Source organism: Tachypleus tridentatus, chromosome 6 (genome assembly GCF_004210375.1).
Source record: "Tachypleus tridentatus isolate NWPU-2018 chromosome 6, ASM421037v1, whole genome shotgun sequence".
NCBI classification, from domain to species: domain Eukaryota; kingdom Metazoa; phylum Arthropoda; class Merostomata; order Xiphosura; family Limulidae; genus Tachypleus; species Tachypleus tridentatus.
Window position 1 is genome coordinate 48,586,170 of NC_134830.1, and position 20,280 is coordinate 48,606,449.

The 20,280-nt window shown below is 33.2% G+C and overlaps 1 protein-coding gene across 6 annotated transcripts in view; it reads right to left on the reverse strand.

Annotated features, from left to right (window-relative positions):
• LOC143252433 (sorting nexin-13-like) overlaps positions 1-20,280 on the reverse strand; it is a 70,720-nt gene that overhangs the window by 35,823 nt on the left and 14,617 nt on the right. For 4 of the 6 annotated variants that reach the window (XM_076504522.1, XM_076504524.1, XM_076504523.1 and 1 more), the window contains exons 5-14: positions 18,159-18,280; positions 15,838-15,953; positions 15,364-15,471; positions 11,827-11,915; positions 11,077-11,181; positions 10,062-10,203; positions 9,017-9,132; positions 5,457-5,556; positions 2,891-2,946; positions 1,742-1,879 (exon numbers count right to left, since the gene is read on the reverse strand). In XM_076504522.1, coding sequence (XP_076360637.1) covers positions 1,742-1,879; positions 2,891-2,946; positions 5,457-5,556; positions 9,017-9,132; positions 10,062-10,203; positions 11,077-11,181; positions 11,827-11,915; positions 15,364-15,471; positions 15,838-15,953; positions 18,159-18,226 — 1,038 coding nt within the window. In that variant the 5' untranslated portion in view covers positions 18,227-18,280. The remainder of the gene's footprint in view (positions 1-1,741; positions 1,880-2,890; positions 2,947-5,456; positions 5,557-9,016; positions 9,133-10,061; positions 10,204-11,076; positions 11,182-11,826; positions 11,916-15,363; positions 15,472-15,837; positions 15,954-18,158; positions 18,281-20,280) is intronic. The other 2 variants (XM_076504526.1, XM_076504525.1) reach the window with 2 other exon arrangements.

Consider the following 20,280-nt stretch of genomic DNA (forward strand, 5'->3'; position numbering starts at 1 on the left):
AGAATAGATTATTTTGTTTGTATGAGATACACTGAACCACTATATACTGAGGTTGTTTAAATAACACAGTAAAGAATGAAAATAACAGAATAACAGATCTGTCATCCACATATCTTGACACTGGAGGGGTTGCAACAATACTTCAGCTTGCTTGTCATCTTGACACTGGAGGAGTTCCAACAATACTTCAGCTCCCTTGTCATCTTGACACTGGAGGAGTTCCAACAATACTTCAGCTCGCTTGTCATCTTGACACTGGAGGAGTTCCAACAATACTTCAGCTCGCTTGTCATCTTGACACTGGAGGAGTTCCAACAATACTTCAGCTCGCTTGTCATCTTGACACTGGAGGAGTTCCAACAATACTTCAGCTCGCTTGTCATCTTGACACTGGAGGAGTTCCAACAATACTTCAGCTCGCTTGTCATCTTGACACTGGAGGAGTTCCAACAATACTTCAGCTCGCTTGTCATCTTGACACTGGAGGAGTTCCAACAATACTTCAGCTCGCTTGTCATCTTGACACTGGAGGAGTTCCAACAATACTTCAGCTCGCTTGTCATCTTGACACTGGAGGAGTTCCAACAATACTTCAGCTCGCTTGTCATCTTGACACTGGAGGAGTTCCAACAATACTTCAGCTCGCTTGTCATCTTGACACTGGAGGAGTTCCAACAATACCTCAGCTCGCTTGTCATCTTGACACTGGAGGAGTTCCAACAATACTTCAGCTCGCTTGTCATCTTGACACTGGAGGAGTTCCAACAATACTTCAGCTCGCTTGTCATCTTGACACTGGAGGAGTTCCAACAATACTTCAGCTCGCTTGTCATCTTGACACTGGAGGAGTTCCAACAATACTTCAGCTCGCTTGTCATCTTGACACTGGAGGAGTTCCAACAATACTTCAGCTCGCTTGTCATCCTGACACTGGAGGAGTTCCAACAATACTTCAGCTCGCTTGTCATCCTGACACTGGAGGAGTTCCAACAATACTTCAGCTCGCTTGTCATCCTGACACTGGAGGAGTTCCAACAATACTTCAGCTCGCTTGTCATCTTGACACTGGAGGAGTTCCAACAATACTTCAGCTCGCTTGTCATCTTGACACTGGAGGAGTTCCAACAATACTTCAGCTCGCTTGTCATCTTGACACTGGAGGAGTTCCAACAATACTTCAGCTCGCTTGTCATCTTGACACTGGAGGAGTTCCAACAATACTTCAGCTCGCTTGTCATCTTGACACTGGAGGAGTTCCAACAATACTTCAGCTCGCTTGTCATCTTGACACTGGAGGGGTTGCAACAATACTTCAGCTCACTTGTCATCTTGACACTGGAGGAGTTCTAACAATACTTCAGCTCACTTGTCATCCACCTATCATCTTCACACTAGAGGAGTTCTTATAAATACAAGATATATTTTCAGCCAAATATTTAAAATAGCTATATACATCTGATCCACCAAGTGTTGCAAGTCAGCAGATATGTAGTTTTGAAGCAATTAAAAACTTACACTTGGATTTTTGTTGTATTAAATTTCATTAAAATATTACCTGTGTCTGTATCTAATACCTCACCCTGAAACTTTTCAGAACATTCAAAATGATATAGCATGTATCCCAACATTTTGATAAAAAATACTATGCTTCAAAAAAAATGCATTAAGAAAGGTCATTGATTATAGATTCATTGTGTATACAACACAAAATATAACTGGTTTCACATAAACTGGTAATTACCTTTTCAGAGAGGTAGGTTTCAAATATATTTAATGCAGCTTCTCGAAGGTTCTCTATATCTGGAGGTGTTGCTTGGGCTTGTTTTAACTTGGAAGTTTGTAGTAGTGAGAGTTGTTGTTCTGCTGATGCCCTAAAACCCTGTTAAATAAACAAGTTATCAGAATATGACAGAGTATGTGATCAGTCATAATACAACAGAACACACAACCTACCACTGACACTCATGCAAAAGTATATAGCAATAGTTGCATAAGAATTCATTAAGTCATTTGTCAATCTTAAAATGGATTTTTTTGCTGAAATATTTCCAGCACAAGCTACATATCAATCTTATTGTTAACAAGATTGGGTTTTGTTGTTTAAGAATAAGATTTTCAAAGGTATATTTTGAGCATTTAAACAGGATTTCAAAAGATACTTAATTGTTATATCACAGAAATATAGTGAAAAAGAATTAAGCATTAATTGCTATATTTAAACACTACTGATTTCAAGCCACAACAAACATTAATAATGTGGGTAGGAAAACCACTTGAATAACAACGCAACTGATTTGTCTTGGGGAAAAATCATTTGAATAACAACATAACTGATTTGTCTTTAATACTAAAAGAACTTCCAGTACAATCAACTTCTTCCTTTAGTTTGTCTTTCTTTGACCAACCAAGAATTTCTTTAGTTAAAGTGCACATCCCACTACACATTTACTTTTGAAAATTTAATTTTGTCAGTTATATTTCAAAACAAATCTCACACTTAAATTCTGTTATTTCTATGTCTCACACAGTTTTTGCAAATACACCGTAGAAGCCAAATGCTACATCACAGGTCACTGAGCATATGATAAACTTAAAATAAATTCTCAATTTCCAAGTTTTTATGAGGTTTATTGTAAAAGATATGATACAATTTTTTTAAATGTATTTGATTTTTTCTGAACATGTTTTGCTCTGAATTCCATGCTGTTTTATAGTTAAACAGAATTTCTGTAGTTGCTAAATAAGCACAAACTTTTTATTGCTTTAAACTGAAACTACAATAATTAAAGTTCAATTATTAATTATCATATTTCACATTATTGTTAACAGGATTCCACCTTATGAAATCCAAAGAAAATTTTATAAAAAAGTTAAAAAAAAATTAACTAACCTCGACATTCAAGTAAAAGAAGATGTAACACTGAGCTCTAAGTCCTGTCATATAATCTGTAATAAACAAAGTTCATTGCCAAATATGTAAATGCCTCAATGTAAATCCATACAAAACATCTGATTAAACAAGACATTTCAACCTCTCTATATCAAAATACAACTCTTGATACATTTATCACCTAGATTATAAAACTGTACCTGTACGAGATAGTTGCTAACATTTCATTAATGTTTAAGACAAATTACGTTCTCCCTCATACATCTTGTATTAATTTTAAAGTAAAAAGTTTATAACAATTCAACTTACTGTCAATTTTTTCTTTAGTCGGTGATAAAACAGACATTTAATTTTAAAGAAGTTATTCTTATAATCTGATTGGAACTAGTTTATGGTCACGTTCAGTATAGGAATTCCCCTACCTAGATAAATCTACAAAATTAAAAATCCCTATTAGCTAGGCCTAGTTTTCATTGTGCAATAGATCTGAAACACTGGCAGACTCGAAGAAAAAATTTTCTTTTCTTCTGAATGATACGGCACAATCTAATTTTGATACTTAAAAATTAATACAAATCAAAGTGTTAATGTTTATAATGTTTTATTACAAAAAATAGTTTCCATACCCAGTACAGGAAAATATTACAAAAGTATAAGTGTAAAGCTATATATTAAAATTAAATGTTGGTGAACCAGCTCTCAAGCTGTTTATTATTAAAGTGTAGAAACAGTGAGCCATTTCCTTAAATGCATTTAAATACAACTTTCACTTCAAACAGACTACTTACAAGGTCATGTTTTTGGCTTTAAAAGGTCTTTAGTTACTAAACAAATTGCACAATTCATTAGTATCTTTAAAATAAACAAGTTAGGCCTAGTGGTTAGCATATTTGACTGGTGATCCAAGGTCCTATTACCATTCTCCTAACATTTAGCAGTGCATAAACTATAAGAATGACAGTCAATCCCATTATTTGGTTAAAAGTAGTCACTTGAAGTGTCTGGAATTTCCAATCTGATTGTCTAAGAGATTAAGTCTTAATTGTGGTGAACAAACCAAAAAAACTCATTTCAATAGCTACCAAATCACTGTTATCCCTCATCACTTATACAAAATCTGTTCAAAAAATACACGGATTGACGTCATAAAACAAAATGTACTTTATTTAGAAGTTACAGGTCTGGGACCCCTTCAAAGTACTCTCCTCCCCAACGCACACACTTATCCCAACAGTGTTTCCACTTGTTGAAACAGTCCTGGTACGCTTCTTTTTGTAATGTCCTTCAGCTCCTTCATCGCATTTGCCTTAATCTCGGGAATCGTCTCAAATCTTCTTCCTTTCAAGGGTCTTTTGAGTTTGGGGAACAAGAAAAAATCACAAGGAGCAAGGTCAGGTGAGTAGGGGGGGGGGAAGAACAGTGATCGAGTGTTTGGCCAAAAACTCACTAGTTCTGAGGGCTGAATGGGCTGGAGCATTGTCGTGATGGAAAATCCAGTCGCCACTCCTCCACATTTCTGGCCTTTTGCGATGGATGGCGTCCCTCAGACGTTTCAGAACTTCAATGTAGTAAGTCTGGTTCACTGTGGAGCCTTCGGGGAGATACTCGTGGTGAACAACACCCTTAGCATCAAAGAAAACTGTCAGCATCACCTTGACCTCGGATCGAACTTGGCGAGCTTCTTTGGGTCTGGGGGATGTTTCACCTATCCACTTGGACGATTGGACCTTCATTTCAATGTCATAACCATAAACCCATGATTCATCACCTGTTATGATCCTTGACAAGAAGTTTTCACCTTCTGAACGATCAAGCAGTTCCTGACAAACCTGGATGCGATGAGCTTTTTGTTCGTCCGTCATCAGGTGTGGCACAAATTTCGCAGCAACGTGGTGCATCTTCAATTTTTCGGTCAAAATCTCGTAACAAGATACAACTGATATCCCACACTCTTCAGCAAGCTCCCTGACAGTCAGACGTTGATTTGCCCGCACCAGGGTGATGATTTTGTCGACGTGTGGGTCGTCAGTTGACATGGAAGGACGTCCAGGACGCTCATCATCTTCAATGGACTGTCGACCATCCTTAAAACGTTCATGCCACTTGAAACATGCCGTACACTTCATAGCAACATCACCGTAAGCCTTGTTAAGCATAGCAAAAGTTTCAGTCGCAGATTTTCCAAGTTTAACACAAAATTTTACAGCAAGTCGTTGCTCCTTCAGGTCATTCATTCTGAAACCTGCCAAACGAAAAAATTGCACTTCACTTAAAACCGCGTAGCTAATACACAAATGAAGATATCTGCAATCGGGAAATGGCATCGTAATCAGCTGATCTGTGCAAACCTAGCGACACCAAGCGGATTCCCCTAGAACCAACTGGAGCCGCGTAATTCAAACAGTCCGCATATTTTTTTAACAGACCTCATATCAGTCAACAGCTATACAAAGTTACACTTCCCACTTCTGGAAATACTAAACCAACCAGTCTAAGTTCTGTCCACAACATAAACTATCAAATCCACAACCCACAAGTCCAATTTCAATACATTACATAAACTTACCTATAAAATATGACAGAGCAATGTTGTTTTTAAGTACCATATCGAATGGTAAAGAGAACAGCTTGACACCAGGTGCCATCAGTCGATTCCAGTCAATCTGCTATGATATAATGTTTTAATTAGTAAGTGTGCATAGTATTCACTTTCTAGATTTTCTTGTACAAAAATCTGGGCAGATACAGAATACATATTATATTAGATATATTATAATACATATTACATGACATATTATAAAACATATTCTTAAAGTTGAACAAATATGCTTCTAATGTCAGTTGCATGCATTTCAGGAAAGAAAATACCCTGATGCCACAGCATACCAAGAACTGATGTGAAATACTGTTAGTAACATGCAATTTAAATAATAATTAAATAAAGAATAAATTGTGTATTTATCCAGACTTCATGTATGGCTAACAGTTTACAATTTGTTATAAATATACTGTAGAAGTATCAACTTGATACATTATCCATATTTCTGGACCTTTTTTTAAGAAAACTGAAAGATCAGAAAGGAACAAGCTGATTACTAACTAAACTCATGTCATGCTTAGAAAAACAAATTTCAACAGCAGAAATAGTAAACAGAATGTGGAATACCAGATATACTCGATTTTCTTACATTTTCTGCACAGCTATGTCCACCATGTAAAATGAAACCTTTACATTTTAATGCTGTATTTATGTATAATTACCACTAACCAATAGAAATTTATTGATAATAAAAGAAAATTATAAAAAATCAAACCTATTAAACCAGATTATTATGATGTATATCAAATAGAGAAGTGTAAACAAATATATTAACTAATGAAAGTTACAATATTTAAAGTAAAAAAAAGCAAAAACCATTTCAGGTTAAAACAACTTGATTTATGTTACTTAAAAGACAATTAACTGTTAACAAATCAATGAAGGTCCATACTTCTAATTGAAGGTTAGTTTCATGCAGAAAACTACCTTCAGTTTAAACATGTTAACAAAAATTAAGATTATTTGAGGTAAGTCTTTAATAAATAGTGTCATTATTTACTTTGGCTTAGAATATACAGTACAATAAATGTTGAGTTTTGTATGCTCTAAACGTTACTGTGCTCTTTTGGGTAAGCTGACACAAACCATACTGCTGATAATGTTCACTTCTAAGACAACATACTGTGTTCTTTTTATGTAAGCTGACACAAAGATATAGGATAATAACATTCACTTCTAAAACAATGTGCTATGTTTTTTTTAGGTAAGCTGACACACACACTTAGGATAATAACATTCACTTCTAAAACAATGTGCTATGTTTTTTTTAGGTAAGCTGACACACACACATAGGATAATAACATTCACTTCTAAAACAATGTGCTGCATTTTTTTTAGGTAAGTTGACACAAAGACATAGGATAACAACAATCACTTCTAAGACAGCAATTTTTATCTCTTAAAAATTAATCTTGTTTTGATATGGAAATAAATTCTAAACAGATTTCTCATTTCATTCTATAATAATGATATCTTTGGTCTGATAATAAGTGGTCCAACATGTTTATAGTCCTAAGTTGTTTAATAACAATTATTTGAGGTACCAATAATTTAAAGTTTCACTGAAATAAACAAAACAAGTTACTGAAAACCTCCTTACGATAACAATCTATTTTGAAAATTAAAAATTTATATTTTCCTTCCATAAAACAGAACTTACTTCATGTTAATTGGTGAAGTGTAAGAACACCAACTTACTTCCATTTAGCTAACTGTTAGATGTCCTAATAATTTTATGTTGATTGTGTAAAAAAAGAGTGTCTGTGCAAGTAACAGTCTTCAAGATTTAATTCTTTCATGAAGCAAATTCTACTTTTCAAGATCACTCTGTTATTTAAGCAATAAAGAAATATTTTCTGAAAATAATTGAGAATAAATGACCTTACTTAATAGACTACAAGTCTTAAAAGATGCCTTACTTACTAGGCTACTCAAACAGCCTTGAAAGACAAGTCCATTTCATTTCTACTGAGATAGCTGCATCATCAATTGAACAAACTATTTGAAATTTAGTGAATGAAGAACACTGAAATGATGGGCATGGAACATGATGAAACAACTTGTGTAGGATGTGATGAAACTTGATGATATTCTGGGCATTAAAACTTTGGATATGGGATATGTTGAAACACTGGATAAGTGATGAGTTTAAATTATCTTTTAGTCAGAGCTATTTATATCAAAAATAAAGATCAACTCAATATTGGTAATGACTCTAGATAATTAAATATACTTTCTTATTTATAAAGATTAGAAAGCATCATTTGGATACCTTCAGTGTCAGAGATGGACCAGATCCTAAACTTTTATCAGAAAAAAGTTAGTTGTATATCTATAACAAACATGTGGACTCCTAAATATTTCAATAAGGTGGCCCACTAGGATTTGTCTTGTTTGACCAGTCCACACCTGTTCAGTCAGTAATCCCAGTATCTCAGAAGGTTCAGCTAGTAATATTTAGATTAGCCCTAAATTCATATATTCAGCAAGTACAGTACAAAACCATTTCTATAATAAAATTACAACAGTAACAAATTTAAATAAAATTACATTTATTTTACATTCTAAGCACTATTAAGAAAATTATCATTAAAGTAAGAAAAGAGTATTACTTACTTATGAACACACCAACACTAAATGTTAACTTTGAATTCTGTAATCGTTATTGTGCTGATGACAAATAAGTAAATATTCTTCAAGTGTCACTTACATTTAACAAATAACAATGACAAATTCTGGGTATAAGATATTAGTATTTCAAGCTCTATTACAGTGTTTGGCTAAGAAGTGTTGGTAGACTAAGTCACAAGTGACCCTGGGATCTAAGTGATAGATCAAATTGTTAATGTGGATAAGTGCCAATTCATCCAATACCAACCAATATCAGAATTAGATTCAGACTATATGCATTTGCATGTTCCACATGTCAAGACATACCCAATGCATGTATGGCCAGTATACACACAAGTATCACTGTGTGCACCATTGCACATGCTCTATTTTTGTGCTAGAAGAAATAGGTATGTTTTCATTATGTGCACAATATTCATAAATACAGGATGACAAAAAAAAAAACATTCCACCAGTAAAGTTTTCATACAGTCATCAGAAATTGTTTGTTTGTTTCACTGTTAATTTTTTAAAACCTCAGGTTAAATATCAATAATTACAAAATAACAAGTGTCTCCATGTGACCGTGCTACGAATACCGGTCACCTCTACGTGATTTAGCTGGATTATAGAATCACTTATCTTTAACATTAATTCTTCATGAAGAAAAATTCCTTCATTTTCCTCTATTAACTATAAGGAAAAACAAAATTATTCCTAATTTCTACCTGATAACGTTTGCTTTTAAATCTATTGCTTGAAGTGTCAATCTGTTTTTAAGCTATCTTACAAACTCCTTAGTCTAGTTGCTTAAACATTTCATATACAATTTATTTTGTCTCTTATTGAGCTTAGGCTGGTATTTAAACATTGTTTTTGTCACAGTAGTTTCTTAATAAGAAAAAGACTTTACTTACTGATGGCAAACCTGTAGAATCTGTATCAATGCCACCCTCTCGAAGCCGTTTCAAGCGAATGTCCACAACCTTCTGGACGTAAAATAAGCTACTCAACTGTTGTTTGATTTCTGCAGCTGTAGAGAAATACACGCAAAAACTGTTTTCAAAAGGATCAAATATCCAAATGTAGAAAATTATTTTACCTACTTTAAGAGCTTAATATGTAGTAACCTTACCCTACCTAGTCTAGCAGCTGTAATGGTCCCCCACCTAGCTGCTGTAATAATACGTGTTCTACCAGCTTTAACCATTTACTGCTAAGTCTATCATGTATTAAGGAGGGTAAATGCTAGTAGTCACAATGCAAACAAGTCATTATGTATTCTAAATGGGTATCATACTTAAATCACTCTTTACACTGCAGCTCACAGTAGTAACAAAATATAAATATGAATGTAAGTGGGTAGGGGCAGGAAAGAGTAGGATATAAATCACCTCCTTAGAACACCATGCATCACATTCCCATAATAGGCCTCCAAGGATTGTTCATTGAATAGCAACTGTTCATCCTTATTAAAATTTAAGAGAGAACATATAAAAGTAGCTAATTATTATGTGGTTGATCATGAGGTGATACATTAAACCATATCCACTATCCAAATCGAATCAGGTGACAAAAGATAATCACCTGAAATCCTATCAAACCCACTACTTGTTCCATACCCACTACATATTTTTTTTTAAAACACACTAATTTTTAATATTTTGTACCCACTAACTAATAGATAACTGAACTAAGTGCAAACATCAGTTCCTAGATATGAAACTACAACAACACATTTCTCAGAATTAATGACATTATGTTTCCAGTTGTTTTACTCTTTCATTATAAACGTTTTTCAGCTAGACTGCTATATTAATGTTATTTTAAAACTATAAAGCAAATATACTTTCAGATAAGAAATCAGCCTAACCAGAACAGTTACCAGAAGTTTTTACATGCTTCCTCTAATTACACAAGTTTTTAGATCTTTCATTAAAACCTATTACCTAAAGAACTTACAGTCGTCTTCTCCTGTGTCCTTCGACCTCTGAACTGCTATTTCATGAGTCACAATCTCCTTAACAGCCAGAAGTTCTTCTGTATTACTAGTTGACCTCAACACTACCAGGAAGTCCTCACTGCTCATGAGTGTGTCCTTACACTGCAGTATTACAATAGTATAATGTCAAGCGTTTCCGCCACAGCATCACAAGGTCAACAGTGCTTTACGCTACAGCATCACAAGGTCAACAGTGCTTTACGCTACAGCATCACAAGGTCAACAGTGCTTTACGCTACAGCATCACAAGGTAAACAGTGCTTTACGCTACAGCATCACAAGGTAAACAGTGTTTTACACTACAGCATCACAAGGTAAACAGTGTTTTACACTACAGCATCACAAGGTAAACAGTGTTTTACACTACAGTATTACAAGGTAAACAGTGTTTTACACTACAGTATTACAAGGTCAACAGTGTTCTACACTGTAGTATTATAATACCATAGAGGTTAATGTCTCACCAGTAAAGTGTTTTTCAGATGGCAAGTGTACACTTCGGATTAGAAGGAATATTGATCACCACAATAACAGCTAACAAATTGTTATCATTTCACTCTGAACACAACATACATCAGTTTTAAAACAAAATAAACAAAATTTCAAATTATTTGTTTTAGGGTATTATCACTAAGGTAATTTTATTTAATACCATGTGGCTGAGTTTACCTGAACACTCAAATATTAAACCATTACTGTAAAACAGCATTTATAATGCTGTAAAAAAGACAGTCAAATATCATAATGAATATTAGGTCATATTTATGTAAAATTTTATAAAGGCAAATTAAGTAACAAATTTCATCAATATCAACAAATTTACTTCAAAGGATACTCACCTGGAAAATATGCTATTTATCAATGACTTAAAAGAGCTAATCTCTACAGTTAGTGTCTAAACTGACCAATAGGTCCTTTGTTCTCATTAAATTATTTGCACAAGTATTTGTAATAAAGTAGTAACTAAAAGCTTACCAGCCACACAACAGATTGATTGATATAGTCAGGGTCAGAAAATAGGTCCACTATGGGTAAGATAATAGTGTGAACAAGAAGTTCCTGAAACAGAACAGGATATAACTAAAAACTGATTACATAGGTTTAAGGTTAAGTAGTCCTTACAAATAGGTACACTATATCATCTTATTATATACGTTTACCATCAAGTGTTCTCTACTCACAGGTATACTACAGTCTGATTACATATTTTTAGGATTAAGTGGTCTTTACAAACAGGTACAGTATGGTCTCTGATTACATAAATTTTTGGTTAAGTGTTCTTTACAAACAGGTATACTACACTAATTATATAGGTTTAGGGTTAAGTGACCTTTACAAACAGGTATACTACAGTCTAATTACAATGGAACCCCTCTAAGCAGCCACCCCTTGAAAGCGGTCATTCAATCACAGTCCCTTTTTTGTTTACATAATCCCTAATTATGTACAGTGGAATCCCTCTAATCAGACCAGTTTGTCTCAGTCCCAAAGGTGGCTGCTTTAGAGGGGTTCCACTGTATATAGGTTTAGGGTCAAGTGGTCTTTACAAATAAGTATATTACAGTTTGATTATATAGATTTAGGGTTAAGTGGTCTTTAAAAACAAGTATTTTATGATTTCACCTATGGATATTAACAGTCTCATCTCATTATATGTAGTACGCTATGTAAAAGTAATCTATACGAACAATAACAACCTGACCTAAGCATAGAACTCCAACCTACCCTCACAAAAAACCTGAGGATTCTATTTTGAAAATCTTCCGGTGGCAGTAAAAGATACACGAGAATTTCACTCAAATCTTGGAGGTATTCTTGAAAACACAAAACAAAAAGAATTAATAACACAAAGTAATTCATATTATACAACTGATGCAAACCAATGAACATGTGTAATAACATACCCACACACATATATAATGGATTAACTATTTAATGTAATATGTTGAAAAAATATAAATTCAAATTTTACACCTTCCCTACACATAATACAGTTTTAATATTAAAAATTCAAGGAATGGCTTAAAGTTGTGCCAAACTACCAGCTGGCTATGCTGCATTTATAAAACAATCAATGCATCTCTTAATATGATGAGTTGTTGCAGTTGTAGTAAAAGGAAAGTTTCATTGAACTATTTTTCAGAAGCATTTTTTTTTAAGAAAAGTATTTGGAATATTGGATTACACGTGTAGTTTGAAAACTCAGGATTAAATATTTCCTTAGCAACTATTACTGTTAGAGCTAAATTTTTTATTAGCATTAGCAAAAATGTTCCCTAGGGGCAGCTGTTTGTGCTATTAATTATTAAGAAAAGTCCACCTTTCAAAAATACTCAGGTTATAAGGGTTTCCATTTCAGTTTTATCAAGACTTCTTGGACCTACGTGTTTTTTACACATCATGAATTATTAATCATAGTATTCACACCTCACTGAAAATATTTTGAAAAAGACAGTTGTTTCCTATAGTAAGCACTGCATGGGAAAAGTGTCCAGTTTGTTCTCTTTTGTCATATCCAACTTATTGCATCAAAATGATTCAATGTACCGAGCTCAAAATTTTCATCTGTTTCATCAATATAAACTGTAATGTTTTCGTGTTAAAGGGTGAAAGTTTACTGTAAAACAATTTTAAGAACTCCAGTCTCTCAGTACTACATTTAAAAAGTACAACAATAAAGATATAACCAAATCCTCATGTACAGTTCTAGTGAAAGTCATGTTCTTGATGTGAGGAGAATTCCTTTATTTAACATTGTGTTCTGTGATAAAGAAATAGTTGTTGCACATAGTTATTTTACTAATTGTCTGAATCTTGAAAACCCAAAGTGAGAAATTTATTGTTTTTTTGTTTATGCTGCTATTCAATAGATGGCACAGGAGTTTTGTATACATTGATACCAACATACACACTACATCCATTACAGTAAGATTTGTTACCAACAGAGATGAACAGTTTTGTATCATTTGTTACCATTACAGCTACACATTTTAGTAGTTTGTTTCCAAACATTTACTCGAACCTGGCAACATTTGTAAGACATCTATTGGTTTAAAAAACTGTTTCTAAACTTATTGAAATAAATAAGCTTTGACCAAATACTAATCATAAAAGTTTCCAAGTTACAGTGTGTTTCATGTCAGGGCTAAAAGCAATTCAATAATATTACTGAAATTATAGAAATATGAAAAAAGATTTATAACACATCAACTAGCAGTGAATCTAGGAAACTAAATATTAATTGAAAAACAAAATAAAGAATTTTCATACATTTCTTTCAAAGATGTTTAAGAATATAAAATTGCTTTATTAAACTGGGAAAAGTTTTTTAAATATATATTTCTTAGTCTCACTAACACCACAATTAATTTTTTAGCATTATCCGAGATTCCTTTTACCTTAATAAACCCAGTTTTTAAGATTAATACCGCTTAACTGCACAAACATGACATGTTTAATACAAACATCAACAGAAATCAACATCCACTGAAACACGGGTTTGTTAAATGAAAACACCAGTATAAGTCAACATCCACTGAAACAAATGTATGTTAAATAAGGATGCCAGTACAAGTTAACATCCACTGTTAACATGGGTGTGTTAAATAAGAACACTAGTACACATCAACATCCACTGAAACATGGGTGTGTAATGTGAGAACACCCATACAAGTCAACATCCACTGATATTTGTTTGTTCTTTAATTTTGCGCAAAGTTACACAAGGGCTATCTGCGTTAGCCATCCCTAATTTAACGGTGTAAGATTAGGGTGAAGGCAGTTAGTCATCATCAGGCACTTGGCTACTCTTAATAACGAATAGTGGGTTTGACCGTTACATTATAATGCCCCCATAGCTGAAAGGGTGAGCATGTTTGGTGCAACAGGGATTTGAAGCTGCAACCCTAAGATTACGAGTTGAATGCCTTAACCCGCCTGGCCATGCCAGGTCACATCCACTGAAACACGGGTGTGTTATGCGAGAACGCCGGCACAAGTCAACATCCACTGAAACACGGGTGTGTTATGCAAGAACGCCAGCACAAGTCAACATCCACTCAAACATGGGTGTGTTAAATGTGAACATCAACAAATACCACTGGTTACTTGGACTTGCAAGCAAAGCAGCTAACAATTGTGTTTTAGAGATGGAACCAGCTGGGAATGATTTGAACAGTTTCTCTCTCTGTCTGGTGTGTATAAGTACATTAAATTTCAGTTTCAGCAGAACAGCTGATAAAATCAGCACAGAAATCAAACTACTGTGGAAGTATAAAAGTTAGTGACATTAAACAATTGTGAAATATATCTAAATGGGACAAAGAAAGAAAACAATATCACATTTTTCTCAAAGAGAGAAACATCATAGACAATGTCTGGTAAAACACTTGAATTTACAAAGCTGATATCCTACATGTTCTGATATAAACAAAAATATAATTATCATTTTAAAACAACTTATTTTAATACTTTGTTTGCTTATATATAAATGTACACACACAGTTCTGTTTCTTACTGAGCACAAAAATACATAATGCAAAACTTTTAGCATTATAAATTCTGTATGTCAGAACAACTGGTATGGGTATTAGCACTTTTACTAATAAAGAAGGAAAAAACGTTTCAACCTTCCTAGGTCATCTTCAGGTTTGCTAATACCCATACCAGCCATTCTTAGAAACATTTTTATTTCAAGTGGGTTTCTTGTCATCAAGAATTATAAATCATCACTCTTACCTAAGAGCCATCATAGAACATGGATACACACACAACCATTAACACTGTTGGTTATATTTCAGTAATAATTTGTTTCTCGTACATTTATAAAATGTATGCATTCTATTACATTTCTTCACAATTAGATCTTATAAACAGTGATCAAAAATGATTTTGTTTAGCATATTATAATACTTTGATTAATAGTTTTTTTTTTGTGTATCATTACATTAGAGTTCACAATGAAAAAACTATACAACAATACAATTTTCTTCACCCAATAAGATTGGATTTTAAATACTATACAATTAAATCAATTTATAATTTGAAACATAGTCCTTCAGTTTAATAAATAGAAATAAGTACTACAACAGTTGTTGCTGATGCTCTAACTGGAAAAAAAATTAGACAAACATAATGCAATTTATAAAAATTATGGGTCTACACACTTAACTTGTTTCATGAGTTGTGGAAAGATTCTGGGTTTATACACTGCATACCTGTTCCATGGGATGGGAAAAGATTCTGGGTTTATGCATTACCTACCTATTTCATGGGTTCTAGACGTACAGACTAGGTCTCTACAAAGATGTTGCTCCATTGCAAATTCCTTGTCAAAAAATATTGACAAAAGGTCCAGACTGCTTCCTGGGTCTGTAACATTGTAAGAACTATATGTAAAATGTAACTGAAAAATACTACAAGAAATAACTTGCACAAGGTCACAGCTTATTACTGGGTCTGTAATACTGTAATAACTATAAATAAAAAGTAACAAGAAATACCTACAGAAGAAATTAAAACTTCCCTAAATGTTCAAATACTTTCAATAAACTTCTTTTGTGTAAACTCTCAATCACTTAAGATATGTACATGTGTTAAATGTAGTTTAATATTTTCAAATAAAAATACTTTCAATAAACTTCTTTTGTGTAAACTCTCAATCACTTAAGATGTGTACATGTATTAAATGTAGTTTAATAATGAACATAACAGATTTTTTGAAATATGTCACTTTACCTTCTTCCTTCTTAACTTTAAGTTTGGCTTGAGATTTTCGAAAAAGCCTCAGGTGGGATGCAAAGTCATCGACTAGACGAGTGGTGAGGTATGGAACCCACTCTACCTCCTTGGACCTGAAATCCAGTTAAGAGGAAAAGAAATTTTACCATACACAAATTCATGATATTAAATACCTCACAGACAGATACAATTTAACGTATGTTATCACATAAAAGAAAACAGATAAAAACTGTAATAGAAGATTTAGGATTATTCAGTATTACCAGAAAACACTGAAAGAGTACACCTTTAATTATGAACAGGTCAGGTCATGCTCCACAGATTTATATCTGAAATCCAGTTGCTGCTACAATTGGTTTATAAGTCAGCAGTTGCCACCAACTGACTAGTAGCAGACAAGATGTCATAAAGATAGAAGCTTCTGAACATCAATATAACAACTGGTTACTGGATGTAGCATATGCAAGCATACAGGAGATAAACAAATCTTTTCATTCAGAAACCTTATTTAGCAACTGCTCCATAGAAATTGATGACCACTGAAAATATGACTGCAAAATATCATCAGCAGTGCCCACAATTAGCTACTACACAGTCCATAAAAATCATGAAATGCATAAGGAAATGAAATAATTCATCTGACATTAAATCCACTGTTCACAACCTTCAGGACTCTTCAGTAAAGATCAGCATTCAGGATTAAAGATTATCAACTTTCCAAACTGGTCAGGATTAAAGATTATCAACTTTCTGAGCTGGTCAGGAAGAAAGGTCATCAACCTTTAGGATTGTTCAGGATTAAAGATTATCAACTTTCCAAACTGGTCAGGATGAAAGGTTATCAATTTTCAGGATTGTTCAGGATTAAAGGTCACCAACCCAAAGAGTCCTGAAGAACTGGTCAGGATTAAAGGTTATCAACTTTAAAGATTGGTCAGAATTAAAGGTTATGACAGAAAATCCATCACTCAGAGTACAAGATGTCTCCAGACATCTTAGAATTTCAAAAGGAGATTGAAGAATCACATTGATAAACTTTAGTACTTCAGGTATAAAGATGACTACCTGAAGAACCAGTGAAGATTATTGTAATATCCCATCAAAAATATCATCTGCTTGTTTAATTAAGAATTGTGAACATCCCACAATGTTGAACTATTCCTGAAAATACCAATACTGATCACAATCAACACAAAGAACCACACAACTTCTGGCCCAATACAGCACTATGTTGTACCACTGGCTATTTTTTAATAATGGTTTGACACATAAATAATGAATATGCTTTGCCGTATAATGTGTCTTAAATGACTATGACTTGACACATACAAAGTAGTAATATGCTCTGCATTACCACATGCCCTGTGCAACTACAACTTGACATGTACAAACTGAAGAACCTACTCTGGTTTACCTCACAGGCCTAGCTGAAGTATTTTAGGGCACCTTGTGACACTGTCAAAAGGGGCTGTGGTCAATTCCTGGGGATTTTGCAACATTGCCTAAAGATGCTGTGGTTAGTACTGTGACATTTCTTGAAAACATGAAGGATTACTAAGCCTGCCTGGATTTTAGGTTGGCATGAACAAAATGAACATGTTACACTTATCATTACACTTCACCAATTTCTGTTATTTATCCAGCAAACTAAACCATTCATGTGGAAATGAAAGAAAGAAAGTGGAAAGGAGATCACCCTGACTTTATTAACAACTGTGTAAACACTGTAAATAAACAGAGAGTTTACATGCCACAATGGAATCTGTACTCCTTATCAATGTACACACAACCTAGTAATTGCTACAGAGACAATAAAGTTTCATTATACACAGGACAAGTGGTGACCTACTGCATCAGATAGCTTCCAATAATTAGACAAAATGACCAGTAAAACAGTCTAATTATGCCATTCCCTTTAAAAACAATACATCAAGACATGATATGCTTGACTGACTTGTTTTAACAGCATTTCCACTTGTAATCTAGTAAATAAGGTTACACACACACACTCTAACTTAAAAAGTTTAATAAAGAAACAGTAATATTAGGATTGTTTGTTATAATATTCAAAAAGTTTGTTTTAATATCAAAACAAATGTCACCTACAAAATGATAAACTATCACAAAACTATGTACACTATCTGTGATGGTAAAAGAGCAAAACTGCAAAAACAACAATCTCTGAGAAATTTACTAGGTGAGAAAATTATTACAACTAAACAATGTTCTAAACAAGTACGTGTTAAAATACTAACTGAAATGTTATTATAAAATAATTACATTTACTTTATACAAGTCTGAAACAAAGGAAAGTTAACCTGGCAGAGAAGTTGATGATCACTCTGTGAACCAGTTCTCTTAGATGACCAAGAAAATCTTCATCCATAGAGATGTAACCATACCAGGAGTGAACATAATCTCGAAAAGTATATTCTATTACCTAATTTAGAACAAAGATAAAATGTACGTTCTTCTGTTACCATATTGGGAATGACAATAAAATGTGATTCTATTAAAATCCTACTGATAATAAAAATAAAAATTTTATTACATAGTTGAGAGCACAACTGTACTATATTACATAGTTTGAAGTTATCATAAATTGTTTGCAGATACTATAATTTATATCAGAGTGAAAATTCAAAGGGTAGGTGAATCCATTTATAGCTGGGATATACCATAAAGTATTGGGATTATAGTGAGAAATTCCTATTCCAAATAGATTATAAACTAAATCGAACAGCTGAAATAAACAGTAAAAAAATCCCTATTCCAACAAATCAAAAGGTGCATCTAATAAACAGCTTGGATAAGCCATAAAGTATTGAAGTTACAGCAAAAGATGCTGATTCTAAATGATGCTGATTCTGTGTGTGTGTGTGTGTGTGTGTGTGTGTGTGAAGGAACTGCCATTTAAAATGATACATCAAGTTAAGATCAAATCAATGTAAATTTGGATGACTAAAAATTTTACTATTTATTTGTTAGAAGAATATTTAATTTAAAAAAATTTTTTTACTGTTATTATATGTATAATAACTTACTCTCACCATACATATTTGTAAAAGTAGCAAATATACTAAAAGTAACAGTTTTTGTATCAGATTCCAGAAATGTCAGATGTACATGATATTCAAACCGGAAAGTTGGCTTAGTTTAGGTGTGGTTTATTTCAGATATTCATCCAGAATAACTCCAGAGTTATCTGCATTAGTTGTCTCTAATTCTTAATTAATAGATCAGTGGAAAAGCAACTGATTAAGAATACTTTAATCAAATAGTAGGATTTGACCTTACACTTATAAACACACTCACAAAAACAAACTGGGAAGCTAAAAAAAATTTTGTGTCAGTGGTATGCACACTAATCATCTGCAGTCTAACATGATACCCAGTAGATCACATCTGGCTGGATTTGTAATGTTTTGGAAGAATTATCAGACACAAGTTTGTGACATATTTCCTACTGCAGTGATCAATAATAAGAAGCAATATTTTTTTTCTATGCTTCTTTACATATAATGTCTTAAACTAATATGTTTGTCTTCTTCTAAAGAGATTTGTTCTGTTATGAACTGAGACAGAAATGTTTACACAATCTTATTTTTACTCATTGTACAGAACAAACAATTACACATGGGAATTGGTGTTCAGTTTATACCACTTTTACACATCTTTAGTTCTGTATCATTTAGGCCTAATAACTCAGACTATTTTAATTTGCAGATAAAAAGCAATGATATCACTAAAATGGTCAGTGTTGTTTCCAAATCATGCAAGACCATTGCTTTCAAGATCTGTGCTTTCCATGAAAATGTTTACAGAATGTTGCTCCACATTCTGTAAAAACTGTTTATGTAGTTTTAAAACTTATCTGAATTTGTAAAATTTGTTTTTTGACATACATGACTTTTACAAGCCAAATGTGTAATAAAAGTACAACACTTAACTGTGTTTTAAGAATAACCAGAGTAACAACCACACCAAACTTCATAAGAATAAAATAACTGTCATGCAACTAAAAAATGAAAAATCAAATTAGTGGAATACAACTTTATGATTAAACTTCCTCTGCACAATACATATTTTGTCTTTCAACACACTGTCATAATGGTATAAAAAACAGTTACTGGAATTAACAGGTTTCATGGAAACAGGATCACAAAATTAATTTTTCAAATTAGATTTAGAAACATAAAAAGACAAAAGGTTGAAATACAATTTACAAGTGGATAATTGTGGATAACAAGAGAATTACTTTACACAAAAACATGTGGTCACATGAGAGTAAAATCACAAAGAACAAACAAGTCAGAGTAGACTTGCACACACTACAGCAGTAGTTTCAAATTATATTTCTCTTCCCTCAGAATTTATTGATTATTACTTGCACGGGATCAGTATCAGATCAAGATGATCATAGGACCTAACAGCCATAAA